General features: G+C 52.1%; 6 protein-coding genes across 6 annotated transcripts; 3 read left to right on the top strand and 3 right to left on the bottom strand.

Annotated features, from left to right (window-relative positions):
• Positions 1 to 336: 336 nt before the first annotated feature.
• On the bottom strand, positions 337 to 3672 carry P174DRAFT_430250 (cation-translocating P-type ATPase; the record flags this gene model as incomplete). The annotated part of the gene is made up of 4 exons (XM_024825616.1): positions 337 to 963; positions 1014 to 3069; positions 3122 to 3387; positions 3439 to 3672. 4 exons carry the CDS (start codon positions 3670 to 3672, stop codon positions 337 to 339), a joined length of 3183 nt encoding a protein of 1060 aa, XP_024684532.1.
• A 1189-nt stretch (positions 3673 to 4861) lies between these two features.
• Positions 4862 to 5164, top strand: P174DRAFT_366848 (uncharacterized protein; the record flags this gene model as incomplete). Its single annotated transcript, XM_024822135.1, has 2 exons — positions 4862 to 5055; positions 5140 to 5164. The coding sequence occupies 2 exons, from the start codon at positions 4862 to 4864 to the stop codon at positions 5162 to 5164; spliced, it is 219 nt and encodes a 72-aa protein (XP_024684531.1).
• Positions 5165 to 6118: 954 nt separating this feature from the next.
• On the bottom strand, positions 6119 to 8142 carry P174DRAFT_511608 (uncharacterized protein; the record flags this gene model as incomplete). The annotated part of the gene is made up of 3 exons (XM_024831804.1): positions 7960 to 8142; positions 6622 to 7910; positions 6119 to 6571 (listed from the first exon to the last, which is right to left on the bottom strand). The coding sequence occupies exons 1-3, from the start codon at positions 7994 to 7996 to the stop codon at positions 6119 to 6121; spliced, it is 1779 nt and encodes a 592-aa protein (XP_024684530.1). The 5' UTR covers positions 7997 to 8142.
• A 328-nt stretch (positions 8143 to 8470) lies between these two features.
• On the top strand, positions 8471 to 9865 carry P174DRAFT_366439 (M20 family metallopeptidase; the record flags this gene model as incomplete). The annotated part of the gene is made up of 4 exons (XM_024822112.1): positions 8471 to 8563; positions 8609 to 9405; positions 9456 to 9595; positions 9648 to 9865. The coding sequence occupies 4 exons, from the start codon at positions 8471 to 8473 to the stop codon at positions 9863 to 9865; spliced, it is 1248 nt and encodes a 415-aa protein (XP_024684529.1).
• Positions 9866 to 10287: 422 nt separating this feature from the next.
• P174DRAFT_450283 (putative MFS allantoate transporter) lies at positions 10288 to 12145 on the top strand (the record flags this gene model as incomplete). Its single annotated transcript, XM_024828920.1, has 9 exons — positions 10288 to 10430; positions 10485 to 10703; positions 10751 to 11009; positions 11071 to 11334; positions 11386 to 11486; positions 11537 to 11602; positions 11668 to 11902; positions 11958 to 11978; positions 12038 to 12145. 9 exons carry the CDS (start codon positions 10288 to 10290, stop codon positions 12143 to 12145), a joined length of 1416 nt encoding a protein of 471 aa, XP_024684528.1.
• A 7-nt stretch (positions 12146 to 12152) lies between these two features.
• On the bottom strand, positions 12153 to 14248 carry P174DRAFT_440544 (putative 2-methylcitrate dehydratase). Its single transcript, XM_024827076.1, has 5 exons — positions 13890 to 14248; positions 13719 to 13755; positions 12979 to 13677; positions 12741 to 12925; positions 12153 to 12688 (listed from the first exon to the last, which is right to left on the bottom strand). The coding sequence occupies exons 1-5, from the start codon at positions 14166 to 14168 to the stop codon at positions 12254 to 12256; spliced, it is 1635 nt and encodes a 544-aa protein (XP_024684527.1). The 5' UTR covers positions 14169 to 14248; the 3' UTR covers positions 12153 to 12253.
• Between the last annotated feature and the right edge of the window lie 149 nt (positions 14249 to 14397).

Genomic DNA, 14397 nt, shown 5'->3' with positions numbered 1-14397 from the left:
CCGGGCTCTGTCCTCTGTCTGGAAGAAGGAACACTTTCTTCTGAAAGTTGGTTGATGTCTTGGATCTTAGGGACATGCTACTATATTGTGGTGGTACTTGCCCTTTGCAGTAATAGCAAACACATATGCCATGTGGCCTATATAGGCAGGCTGCAGCCCCAGTGTTCTGTGGTCATAAAGTCAATTACTAGTGAATTTGCAGAGAAAAAAATCACTTCTATTCATGACTATGCACATTTTGCTCATGCAAACCAGTGGCGACCAATTAAACCCATGCAAGGCCACATAGTAGCTTCGCTGACTTCCAATTGCTGCTATCCGGTCCCATTGCAAGATCTAAACCATCGACTTTTCCACATTCAGATCACTCGTTGCTTGGGTTTCGGACCTGCTCATGGTGGTATACCGACTAAAGTCCCGAAGTATCCTATCTCTGCCAGTTTCCTTTTGACTGGTCCGTCTGAAATAGATGCGCTTGCACCACTTCCAGGCCTCGCAGCCAGCGAAGAAAAGAATCGCTTCAACAAACACCACTCCCCACTCCCAGGAGATGCCGACATGTTTGAAAACAACGTCATTAATCACAGGGATGTACAGGATCGGGAAGGTCGTGATGAATCCGATCATGATGCCGCTAAACAGAAACTTGTTCCGCCAGACGTCAAACATCCACTGGGTGAAATAGCGCTTGGAACCGGGCTGCATGCGGAAGAAGCTGCGGCGCATGTCGATCATCTCCCAGGCGAGGAAGAGAGCGAACCAGGTCATGCACACGAAGGTCGTGGCTCGGGCGCGGTACACGCCGTCGCACTCTGGGCTGTAGTCGCTGTTGCAGCCTGAGGCCAGGTTGCCATCTCCCCAGCCGAAGAGGACGAGCGAGAAAGAGGCGAGACAGAGAGCTGCCATCCAGACGCCGTAGACGACGGTGTCGACTATGACTTCCCAGGTGAAAATACCTTGTTTCTGCTGCCGTCAGTATATATGACCCCAAAAGAGTGACTGATGTTACTTACGCTTTGAGGGGGACGGTCCATGATATCTGGAGCGGCGATTTCCATACCCAGTCCCATATCCGGGAGACCGGAGGTGATCATGATGATCCATAGAATTTCAACAGGGGCAATAGGGAACACAGACTGCCCGTTGTCATCCTTGAAGCAGAGACCGATCAGAAGCGTGAGGGCCAGGCCGACGTTTTCCGCCAAAAGATGCAAGACGAATTTCTGAATATTATCAAAAATACGACGACCCTCCTCAATTCCGTTGATGATCGAAGCAAAGTTATCATCAGTCAACACCAGTTCCGATGCATCCTTGGCCACATCAGATCCCGATTGTCCCATAGCAATTCCAACATCTGCCCGCTTCAACGATGGGGAGTCATTGACTCCATCACCGGTCATTGCCGCAAACCGACCCCGACGATGGAGGGCATCAATCATCCGAACCTTTGTGTGGGGAGCGCACCGAGCAATCACAGCAGGAAGAGTAGGCAACGCATCGATTTCCTCATCTGTCAACTTGTCAAACTGACTGGCAGTCATCACCATGGCGTCCGCAACATCTTTGGCAAGGCTATCCATGTTCGCTGGAATGATGCCAACCTGCGCTGCAATGGCTCGCGCAGTACCGGGGTGGTCACCAGTGACCATGTGGACCGAGATCCCAGCGCGATAGCACTCGTCGATAGCGCCGGCAGTCTCAGGCCGGGGAGGGTCATACAGACCGATGAGTCCACAGAATGTGAGATCTTTCTCCACTTCTTCACGAGCAGGGACATCTTCTCCTTTGACGGGATGGCGATTCTCCCGGCAGGCGAGGCAGAGAACCCGCAAGCCCTCCTTTGCGAGAGCTTCCATGTTCTGCAAGATTTCCTCCTTGATGTTCTCGTCCAAGGCGATCGGGTCGGAACCAGCTGCCCAGGTGACGGTGGTGCAAGCCTCGAGGACCCGTTCCACCGCCCCCTTGGTGAAGATCATCTCCCGGTCGTCGTTGCTATCCTTGAAGATGACGGACATCTTCTTCACGGTGGAATCAAACGGATATTCAGCTTTTTGGCGCCAAACAGGCTTCTCGCCTTTGGTCCAGCGATCGCGTCCCCAGTTGAAGCGAGAGGCAAATACCTGAATCGCAATATCAGTCGGTTCACCACGAGCCTGCCATTCATTGTGCTCGGACTTGTGCACATGGGCCAGGTTGGCCATCGCTGCCACGTTCAGATATTGCTCCAGAAGAGGATTGTCCTTGAGCAGATCGTCCGGCCTGGAAGGCTCTCCCTGAGCGTCAGGACCAACTTTGACCGGCGGGTCAGGCAGTAGGCTCAGGTCGCCCTCTTCCGGGTTCAAGGGGTTATTAGAAGACCCCACCGAGTAGGTGCCAACAGAGGGAATCCAAGCCCGCTTGGCGACCATGCGCCCCTGGGTGAGGGTCCCCGTTTTGTCTGAGCAAATGTTAGTCACAGCGCCCAGGGCTTCAAGAGAATCAAGTTTCCGGACAATGACATGTCTTTCAACCATTTGCTTGGTGCCAACCGCCATGGTGATGGTCAGAACCACCACCAAGCAGGCAGGAATCATCGCAAGTCCCGTTGCGACCGCGTAGATGATGACCTCCTTGTCATTGCGGAACCCATTGACGCCCATGACAATGATGGCGAAGATGACGGCAATGACGAAAAGGGCCAAAGCCAGTTTGGATAGTTTGCGCTGCAGTGGTGTGCCAACGTTGATTCCCAGGAATCGTCCCACGGCGTCTGTGCAGGTCAGGGTCCACGCCTGCACGTACCATCGTTTCTTGGTTTCTCCCTCGGGACCGCGCTTGACGGGCCGCTTCCTGGAGTCGCTGGCGCGGAGAGCAGCGGCGATGGCTCCAATCTCTGTTTGCATCCCGGTGCCGATGACAACGCCCCGAGCGCGGCCTCTCGTCACCGTCGAGGAACTATACGCGATGTTCAAGCGATCTCCAGGCCCTGTATCCGGGTCAAACGTTGTTTCGACCTCTTTTTGCACTGGCAGCGATTCGCCAGTCAGGAGAGCCTCGTCGGTTTCGAAATTCATAGCATCGACGAGCCTATCAACAGTTAGTGAACGGAACGACATTTTGTCTGATAACTCATACGCACCGAAGATCCGCAGGAACCGTGTCTCCAACTTTGAGTTCAACCATGTCCCCAGGGACAATCTCGTTGGCAGGAATGGTATTGGTTTTGCCATCACGCGTGACGGTTCCGGTGGGAGAACTCAATGATCGAAGCGAGTCCATCGTTTTCTCTGCGGCATAGTCTTGGTAGACACCTACCACGATGTTTAAACCAATGACAGCTCCAATAACGCCACCTTCGATCCAGGATTGAATGCCGAAACTGACCGCCATGGCGATGATCAGGACCTGCTGTCGTCAGTTGTCTGTCAAAATCTGTCTAACAATGGAGAGACTAACCAGTATCATGGCATTGGCAATCTGCCTAATGACAATCTTGACCATTGAAACACCCTCTCCCCCTTCCAGCTCATTCAGACCATACTGTTGGAGTCTTCGTTTCGCCTCCTCCAATGTCAGACCCTCGTCGGGATCGACGACCAGCTCACGAAGGACATCCTCATAGCGAAGAGCATGAGCAGGCTGAGACAAAGCCTGAGAGTTGTCAGAGGATTGCTTCTTCTGCGCACCCATGTTATAATGAAAGTTCTATTCCAGTGACGTTATCTTAAGGAGGCTTCATGTATATTGTATCTTCAAGAGAGTGAGAGTCCATACACAACGACTTGAAATCAACTTTGGAACTAAAGCCTAGATTGCAGATCCAGATTTTCTTTTCCTGTTCCTTGCGGGGGGTATCGCAACATATTTAAGTCGCTCTGTGTCACTCATCACCGGCGCCCCGAAACCCGTCCATGACGCGAACTGTGGTTCCAATCTTGGCACCCTTATCAATCCGTACTCGTTTACACTGCACATCAATCACATCCCCAACCCATCGCATACATAAGAGGCAATCGATCCAGAATCTTGGCCGAATTCCTTGGGTCGGTGCGCGAGCGTTTGCCCCCTCCCGGCCCGATGACGCACACGACATCAGACACGGCCGACATCCCACCCACGTGTGCACCTTCGGCCGGGCGATACCAAGAAACCGCCAAGCCTCAGGGCGAATAAGTGGCCAATCCTTTTGGAGTAAGCGGTTTGATTGGCTGAGCAAGGCGGTCGCGGGGCAACCGGAACCACTGCGCCAAGAGCGGGAGCCTTGGCGGCCTTGGGGTTATTTCCCGCCTGGACGGTCTTGGGAGTCTTGGCGAGAGGCAGCAAGTGGTGGCCTGAGACCCAGTGGCAGCCCTATCTAAATGCAGGCTGGTCCCCTGGGCAGACGGAGCCCGACGCCCAACACGGCCTGTGACTATCTTTCCTAGTGTGTGTGCTCCATTGTGGGTGTTGGTTCTCTGAATGGCTGTCTGATATCCTCCCCTCCCTCAGTCCCCACACCCAGTGATTGTGTCTTGTGCACAGGCACTCGCTTTGATCTGATTGTGCATTACTATATTCTGGCTTGTTGAAGCTAGCCGATTTACCCGATTACGTGTCGTCCGTGGTCTGTTAGAGACTGGTTCATTGCTTCTCGTATTGACTATACGCCCTTCGTCTACGGAGTGAGTGTCTATGGCTAGCAATGGCGAGATCGCAGGTGTAGTTGCGGGAGCAGTCGTCTTATTCGTCGCCATCAGTGCGATCCCTATGTGAGTTCGACCTGTCCTCGAATGTCGCGGGGAATGTTCCATGATTTTCTATACGCTTCGTTGCGAGTGCCCAGAACGCTGGAATCGAACTATAGAGGTAACAACTGACAAACTTGGACCACAGCATAATCATGTGGCGGCACCGCAGGAAAGAGGCTGCAAGAAGAGCACGCGAGCTCGCCGCACTGCGAGAATATGGCTGCATGCGACAGGTGGGCGTGGAGAGATGGCTGGAAGAGCAGCGGAGCGATACCGCTGTCTGCAGCCGAAGCAGCAACAACAACAATAATGTCCATGATTTTGGACGGTACGCGCAAGAACCGTGGTAAGTCCCCTTCTCAGACTATCGGGCTATCGGCCATCCTTTGTTCTTGGCGTTGGAGACAAAGCGGGGACAGGGCTGCACTAGCGGCCTTGGCTGCTCTCATCAGTGAGACATCGTCAATCCGTGATCACACCGTTACTAATGAGTAATGGTGGGTTTGTTCTCATAGTGCCGTCTGCCTCTCGACCGTGCTACCCTCGTCGCCGTCACAATCATCGCTTCCGTGCTCGAATCCCGAGCGTTACCCACAAGGCACATCTGATCTGGGCCCGCCTGCGGAGGCCTCTCTGCTCGTTCTCAATCGCTGTGGCCATGCGTTTCATTACTTCTGTCTTGCGTCATGGTGGGAATACCGTCCATACAGGTGCCCAGTATGTCAGGCATCGTACGCCCCGGAGGAATGACATTCAGATTTTCGCTTGCTTTTGTTGTTCCTTTCCAAGCTGGCTGGACTTTCTTGGAACCACGTTTAGCGCTTATTTTGCTTTTGTCTCTGGCTTGTCATGTAAAATCACTATCCAGTACAGCAATTTCTCTTGGCATGATGGCGGAAGAGCAGACAAGGTCGGTATCGACCTGTAAATCTAACGACCTTTTGGATGAGTATCGTTGTAGGTGGCACTGAATAATGCCATAAACTCTATAGCACCCTCAACTAGAGGTTTTTTCGAGTGTTCCATCCGCCAAGAAGGCTCGTCGCAAAGTTCAATCCATGGCGAAGCACTGAAGCAACCTCATTCCCAAACATCCACTAAGACATTCGGAGAAATCTGGTTTCAACTCGGTCCAATCGTGAAGTCAAAGAGTCAAGGATCAAATCTCATATCCAACCAAACTCTAAATGCACTAGAGGCGAGGCCGGAGAATAGATCAGATATCAGTGTCTCCTGCATCTCAAGTCATGTGCCCCAGACTATTCTGGTAAGACAACATCCTGTCGCTTGGAGTCAATTCGGCGAATATCTTGGGCACTTTTTGCCAAGATCATCGCTGGTTTTCGAACGTTCTCGAAGTGATCTGTTGATCGAAAAGGAGTTAATCGGATTGGTCATCTTTGAGTGGATCAACCAGCATCGTAATACGGAAGTTGCTTCTGAGAATACGCAAAAAGGTCACTTCCGCGAATAATCTCGTCAAAGCGTTGGCTGACACGGCTGTAATTCTGCCCATACCGTCCCAACTCTCGTAATCGGATGGACACCCAATCCTGATAGATCCTGTCCGTGGTAGCCACGCCTGCCATGAAGAGCGGCCACGTGATGCGCACCATGAGATGCGGTCTGCTTCGATGGAGCTTGAGGGATAGGTCTAAAACTAGGGAGACGGCCTTTTCTCGCGACATCAACATGGTCGGCATGTTGTCTGGGAGCAGCCTGTCAAAGCATAGGTGGAAGTATACAATCGTGCTGTAATACGTGATGGCTGCCCAATAGATTGTCTCCATCAGGCGGCGCCCGTCTCCCACAATATCACACGACGGGGCGGCTTTTGCAGACGAGAGAAGCATTTCGAACTCCTAGCATGGTATGTCAGTCTGAGCAGCAACATGGGTGCGAACGGCCTTACATTGGCTATCTTGGTTATCTCTTCGACAATCTGCTGATAAGGTGCTTCGTTCCACGAGGTGCTTCTTGCTTGCCGAAATAGCTCGGTGATTCTGAATTGAACCACATGGCTTTTGTGGTAAAGGGCTAAGCCGGGATAGTTTTCCATGTCGTCTAGTTGTGCTTTGGCTGGGTAGGCTTCTCCCCAGAACTTCGAAGGCGACTGTCTACTGATACGATAGAGGTTCTCTAGGTTCAATGGCGTGTTTTCATCTTCTGCATGAAGAAAGAGACGGAAGAGACGATAGAGATCATTGTTGACTTTGTCAAACCCTGGTTCATATACAGCCCCAGGGCCAAAGAAAAGCGCGCCTGGCGTAAAGAAGTAGAGGGTCCACAGCAGGAATAGTGGCACTGCGGTGTAAACTAGTTTCCCCTCAGATGGACCAGCTACCGACTCGACCGAACTCCTGGCCGCTCTCTCGATCAAGCTCGCGCCCTCAGCCGAATTGTCAAACAGCAATCCTGCCGCTTCAGGACTGCCGGCAGTAATTGCAGGGGCCGAACAGTCCTCGTATTTCAACTGAGGTAAGATATAGTTGTGCAGTATGCTTTCAATCCCTCGCAGATGGATGTTGATTGTAGATGCACCACTACCGAACCGGTTCTCGTAATCGATCATCAGCCACAACGTTATAAAAACCGCCTCGACCTTCGACGGGGTCTTCACGCCTTCAGCCAGTGCTTCACGGAGTCTGGACAACGCTGTGCCGTAGTGTACCCTGCCATCGATATCGGACGAATTACTGGTTGGGGGGTATACGCGTGTATTTTCGCAAGCATGGAGGCGTGATCGATGGATTTCACTGGCAGTCGTGGCGAGGATCATGCTCATCACCATAGGTTCCTTGACGGCTACTCTATGGTAGGTGTAGGAGATGGTGGACCACGGCCAATGCTTGCCGAGTATAGTTACAAGGACAGAATCCCGAAGATAGTTCAAGCGAGACCGGTCAGATCTCGAGAGGAGAAGTGAATTGGCAGCTTGCAGACTACTGTCATGGGTGCAAGCAGGAAGTAAGGCAGTCTGCAAGTCAGCCAGTCTTCTCATCGAGCCATGCGAGCTAGCATGGGTCCCTGACTCCAGACTCTTTCTATTCCCTGTCGTTGACCGACGAGGGATGGGTCCACCCTTCCATTCGCAGGAGATTCGCGCGACAGAACATCGCCTGCATTGGGGTTCCTTCTTGCTGTCGACGATAATCCGTTCCTCATCGCATTTCACTTTTCGGATCCGACACGTACGGCAACCTGCATTCTATGAGTCATTGGCAGCAGGCCAGAAAGCAGATAATCCTACCAGTCTTGGAACGTGCTTTTCGGCCAGTCTTGTACATACTGAATCATTGAACAGCCAGATTGCTTGCTGATGACTGGTATTAATGCGACCCTCACATTCGAGCACACGAACATTAGCGGGGTTTGCCGGCGAGGTATGATTATCCAATGGGTCCTCTTATCACGACGACTGGCATGAAGCGACCAGGTGAGGAGAGTGAGAGATACGTCGAGGTTGACATAGCCACCCCAAATCGGCAACGAAGCGAGGATGCGGAGAAATACCGAGTCGCTATTCGTGATTGGCTGCATCGGCTAATTACACGTGATTTGCACTTATCTCAGCCAATCATGACTTTTGGAGTCATGACAATCCCCATTCGGCAAGTCCACACGTTGCCGAGATGGAAGTTGAAGGCTTCAGCTTTGTTGATCGTCTTAGCAGAACAAGCATATAAAATGACTCCGAGTCAGCCTTGGCTTGGAGGCCTTCGAAATGATCAAGAAGAACGGCCAAGGGTCAGACAAGCATAATGCAGCTCTCCGTATCTCAACAACAATTCATCGGAAGAGTTCGCGATGCCATTCGCAAGTATGACGCGCAGCTCAACGATATCAACAACAAAGTAAGGTTGACTCCATCACAACCATAACGTCCGCTAACCGTCCAGATCTGGTCGAATCCGGAACTAGCTTATGAGGAGCACAAAGCACACGACCACATCTGCGAGCTGTTCGACACCCTTGAAGGCTATGAAGTGCGTAGAAAGGCGTATGACCTGAACACGGCTCTAGAAATTGAGTACAAACATGGTGCCGGTGGTCGCATCGTGGTATTCAATGCGGAATACGACGCACTACCCAATATCGGGCACGCGTGTGGGCACAACCTCATCGCGACAAGCTCCATCGCTGCATTCATCGCCACTTGCGAAGCGTTGAAAATCCACTGCCCCGAGCAGCTCGGATATACCGTGCGTCTTCTGGGTACTCCCGCCGAAGAGTCGGGCGGCGGAAAGGTGCGCCTGCTGGACAATGGGGCGTATAAAGATGTCGACGCATGTCTCATGGTTCATCCCATGCCTATGGTCCCCAGTGCCCCGGATTTGCTGTGTATAGCTACAACGGTGCCAGGAGGCTTCCTTGCCAATGATAAGGTGCGCGTGACTTTTACTGGCAAACCGGCGCATGCGGCAGCCGCTCCGTGGGAAGGGATCAATGCTCTTGATGCTGTGGTTTCTGCATATGTGAACATCTCCCTCTTGCGGCAGCAGATCAGGCCTTCCCAGAAAATCCACGGGGTTATTGTCAATGGGGGAGACCGGCCGAATGTGATTCCCATGTCTGCAACGGTGGACTACTACATCCGATCAGACACAGTTAAGAGTCTGAAAGTCCTTACGGACAAGGTGGTCAAGTGCTTTGAGGCAGCTGCAGTGGCTACAGGTTGCAAAGTCGACTTTGAATGGTGAGTGGTTATGTCCTGGTGGGAATGTATCGTCGTTCTGATCATGACAGGGGAATTTCATATGCCGATTTAAAGACAAATCGTCCCATCTGCCAGAGTTTTGTATCTGCGATGCGCGCAATGGGTCACCATACCCTCTATGACAATGCCGGCCAGCCAAACGCTCTCGGGGGAGGCTCTACAGACATGGGTATGAATCCCTCTGAACGTGTTGTTCCAAACGACTAACTTTTATAATGTAGGAAACGTGTCATATGCTGTTCCTGGGTTCCATGGAATGTTCACCATTGCGGCAGAAGGGGTCAATCATACGCCAGAGTTTACAGCAGGAGCCGGATCCCAAGCATCGTACGAGAGATGTCTCGACTGCGCCGCAGGAATGGCAGTAGTCGCTTGTCAGATGTTGGTGGACGATGAGTTCGCAGCACAGGTGAAGGAGGACTTCCAAAGAGACGCGTAGATTATGTTATAACCTATGTAGGCAGGATATTTCTAGAGTAATCATTAGGTGACGTATGAGTAGAATGGAACATGATCCCACCGCATAGTTTCTGTCTGATAAGGGAATGAGATGTACGGCACCTTCTAGCCTCGGCTCTTCTATCCAATTGACTCATACTCTCCGATCAACTTCTATAGCTAGTTATATCGTATACGTATCGCCAAAGCTGCCAAGGCCTGCTAGCTTTGCCGACGCAGCCAATGACACTATCCCGGCAGTGTCAATCTTCGGCGCCGTTATCTCTATATCCACGGGCTCAACTTTATCTTCGAAATGCGGGGGTACAAGATAGAGATTCCAATGTTGCTGGATATAAATAGGGATGTTTGTATACAGAATGGAACGAGACTGCATGGCTGAGACACTGATTGCAATTCAAAATGGGAAACATGTCAAGCGAGAAGACACTACAAAACAACAAGCATGCAGATGACCTCGACGAGGGCGCTGTGCAACAGATTCAAGAGTGCTTTACCTTTTCGTCCACCGCAGAGAAAAGACTCGTCCGAAAGATTGACATTATGTATGTCCGACATGCAATCAGACAACCAGTCTGCCATGAACTAACAGCTATAAGGATCCTCCCTATTATGACATTTGCCTATATGATGGCCTTCCTAGATAAACAAGCCCTCAGCTACACGGCCATCATGGGCCTGCGAACAGATCTCAACCTCAAGGGATCCGAGTATAGCTGGTCCGGCAGCATATTCTACTTTGGCTATCTGTTCTTCTCATATCCAGCCTCTATTCTCCTGGTCAAGTTTCCGCTGGGGAAGTATCTGGCCTGTAACTTGTTCGTCACTTCCCTGAACCCTTAGGGATTATACTGACAATGAACAGCATGCTATGGGCTATTGTTCTGGCTTCCCATGCCGCCACGACCAATTTCGCCGGGCTCATGGTGGCCCGTTTCTTCCTGGGATGCACCGAGGCGAGTGTCTCCAGCGGTTTCAGTCTGATTACTTCGCTGTGGTACCGGACGTCTGAGCAACCACTCCGACATGGGATCTGGTTCTGTGGGAATTCCATCTCAATGATCATAGGGAATCTCGTTGCAGTGGGAATCTGGCAAATCAAGACTGGTCTGCAGTCTTGGAAGGTATTGCCACACCCTTTCCAAGTCTCAATTCCATTCTTACTCATAATGTCCAACAATACAGTGGCTCTTCATCATCTTCGGCATCATCACCTTCCTCTGGGGCATCCTGATGTTCTTCCGTCTCCCCGACACACCCAACACAGCCACCTTCCTCACAGAAGAAGAGAAACTCCTCGCCATCGAACGCCTCAAAGCCAACAAAGCCGGATACAAGCGCAATAAAATCGACACCGCCCAAATCATCGAGGCCTTCGTCGATCCCAAAACCTGGCTGCTGGCCGTCATGATCCTGGGCTTCAACATCCCCAACGGCGGATTCACAACGGTATACCCGTCCTCGCTACCCCGAACACCGCAGATGCTAACAACCCCCCAGTTTTCAAGCCTCATCCTCTACGGCTTCGGCTTCTCGACCTTCAAGACCTTGCTGCTGGGTATGCCAGTCGGCGCTGTAATCCTCGTCTTCGTCTTATTCTCGTAAGTCTCCTTGCCCTTCTCCCAGATCTAACCCTCTGATCGAACGATAGTTCCACCCTATCCTCCAAAATCCAAAACTGCCGCTGCATCGTCATCGCCGCAGTAGGCTGTATCAGGTAAATCCGCCCTCCCAAAAGCCAACTCTCCACCGCAACTGTCCCTGACAAAATGACGATCACAGCATCCTAGGCAGCGCCCTCGTCTACGCCACCGAGTCCATCGCGACGCGGTACGCCGGCCTCCTCCTCATGGGCGTCTACTCTGTTAGCATGCCTCTGTCGCTCGCAATGGTTGCCTCGAATATCGGCGGGTTCAGTAAGCGGGCGACTGTCAGCGCAATCTATTTCGTTATGTATTGCGCGGGGAATATTGTTGGGCCGCAGTTGTTTTTTGAGAGTGAGGCGCCGAGGTATCAGGTATGTGTACTAGTTCATCAAACTGAGGGAAACTGGGCTGATGGAATGAATGCAGAGTGGGTTTCAGGCGGTCATTGTTTGTTTTGTGGTTGTGGTGCTGGTGGCTCTTGTGTTGGGGTGTACCTACGGTGGGAGAATCGGAGGAGAGATAGGGTTGCTGGGCCTGTTAACGACGCCGAAAAGCCCACGGAGTTGGTGGATATTACTGATCTGGCGAATATGCAGTTCAGGTATGTCTACTAGATCTGACCTGGTATGCTAAGAAAATCTATTCTTCTGCTATCGTATAGGACCAGAAACCTTTTCGTATAATGACATAACATGCTAAAATCAATTCTAATTTTGACACAATTATTGAGCAGCGGCGACCATCTTGTCCTTGACATAGAGGTCAACGTACTTGTCAACATCGTAGTTCTCCAGAGAAGAACGGTCCAAGCCAACTTTCAGAAGCTCGTCAATACGGGTCTGGTCGAAGTGGGCCTCCAGGTGGCGCTTGTACTTGGACACAATCTCGGGCTTGGCCTCCTCACGTCTGAAGCGGTGTCCCAGGGGAGCCTCGACAACGACCTCCTCCAGAACGGTGCCGTCGTTCAGGGTAACGGTCAGAGCGTTGGGAATGGTGCGCTTGGCAGGGTCGTGGTAGTCACGGGTGAACTGGGGGTCCTCCACACAGCGGATGCGCTTGCGCAGGTCCTCAACCAGAGGTGAGGTGGCAGCCTCGGAGCCGTCAGCGTAGTCCTCGGCGGTCAGGCGGTTGAAGGCCAGCATGGTGGCAACCATGTACTTGATCAAGATCAGCAAAGCTTCCGAGGTCGAGTTCGAGCTGAAAACATACCTGAACACAGTGGTCACGGTCCGCAAAGTTGTCCATAGCCTTGAACTGCTTGTCGATAATCCGGATGCAAGCCTCATGGGTCCGGTTGGTGATCTCCTTGATGTCCTTGGCGCTCTTGCCCATAGCTGCCAGCTTCCTGTTGATAATCTGCGCGCACTCAATGGCGGTCTGTGAGTGGAACTCGGCTGTCAAGGGTTAATAATGAACTCGTCTAATTCCCACTTCCGCACAAACTTACCTGGGTAGGAAACCTTGAAGAGAACGTTCTCCATGACGTAGCTGCCGTACGGGCGCTGGAACTTGAACTTGTTGCCCTTGAACAGAACATCATAGAAACCCCAGACGGGGGCGGATAGGACAGTGGGAACACCGCCCTCGCCCTTCTGGACCTTTAGAACAAGGTTAACAGCACGCTGGCAAGCATCACCAGCAGCCCACGACTTTCTGGACATGGTGTTAGGGGAATGTCTGTAGGTACGGAGACTCTGGCCGTCCACCCAAGCCTGGGTGATGGCATCAGCGGTCTGCTTCTCGTTGAGACCGAGCATCTTGGCAACCACAGCAGTGGTGGCAACCTTGACCAGCACAACGTGGTCCAGACCGACCCTGTTGTAGGAATTCTCCAGGGCCAGAACACCCTGGATTTCGTGGGCCTTGATCATAGCCTCCAGCACTTCCTTGACCTTCACAATCTTGCCATTTCCGAGGTTACCTCCGGCACGGTTGGTGCGGGAGATCCAGTCAGCGACAGCGAGAATACCGCCCAGATTGTCGGAGGGGTGACCCCACTCGGCGGCAAGCCAGCAGTCATTGTAGTCAAGCCACCGGATCATGGCACCAATGTTGAAGGCACCATTGACAGGGTCAAGTTGGTAGGGAGTACCAGGGACACGGGTACCGTTAGGAACAACAGTGCCCTCAACAACGGGCCCAACAGCTTGGCGCATTCTTTGAATCTCAAGGCCTCCAATCCGCAACCCAGCGTGTCGAGGAAGACCAGACGGGCAGTGTCATACTAAATCAAATCAATGCATGAGCTACTTCCTTCCAGCGATGCGAACTGAATAACCAATGCCACGCCTCAATTGATAGAATTCATATTGAGGCCAAAAAATCGCTTATGCGCAACGGAGAAGAATGGACCCATACCGCCAAATCAGAGTTCACACTGTAGTTGTGAACATAATCAGCCATATCCTTGATCTCGGGATCATAGCTCCTCTCTGTCGGAGCAGAGGGAGCACCGTGCTGAAGGACAGTCATTGTCGAGAATTGTGAAACTCGGGGAGCACAAGGGTTGACGGCTTTGGTGAAGGAGTTGCGAGCGACAATGCGGGAGGAGGGCCTGGAGACGGAGACGATGCGGGATGGCAAAGTGCGGGGAGACCTGTGGGTCAGCCGTCTCAGCGCCGAACACGAGGCAGACATAATGGAAGGAGAAGGGAAAGAAGGAGGATGCAATACTCAGGAGACAGGAGGAGAGGAGAGGAGAAGAAGTTGTAATTAAGGATGGTCGCTTAGCAATGGAGGAGGAGGAAAGGTAAGAAGAGGAGAAAAAAGAAGGAGAAAAGGGACCGCGAGGGATAATTGTTGAGCGAGATCGAACTTCTCGCTGGACCGAGGCCGGTTCTGTTTGTTGTCCTGCGGTTACTCCCGG

Source organism: Aspergillus novofumigatus, assembly GCF_002847465.1.
Source record: "Aspergillus novofumigatus IBT 16806 chromosome Unknown P174scaffold_3, whole genome shotgun sequence".
Taxonomy (NCBI): domain Eukaryota; kingdom Fungi; phylum Ascomycota; class Eurotiomycetes; order Eurotiales; family Aspergillaceae; genus Aspergillus; species Aspergillus novofumigatus.
Note: the sequence above shows the minus strand (reverse complement) of the source record. Positions and strands in the feature narration are given on the sequence as shown.

Bases quoted from the DNA above. Each gene is read 5' to 3' on its own strand.
- P174DRAFT_440544 (XM_024827076.1), bottom strand. From the start codon at position 14,168: ATGTCTGCCTCGTGTTCGGCGCTGAGACGGCTGACCCACAGGTCTCCC. The intron at 13,678-13,718 runs GTTGCGGATTGG...GAATGCGCCAAG, and splicing joins GGTCTTCCTCGACACGCTGG to CTGTTGGGCCCGTTGTTGAG. The intron at 12,689-12,740 runs GTATGTTTTCAG...ATCTTGATCAAG, and splicing joins ACCGTGACCACTGTGTTCAG to TACATGGTTGCCACCATGCT.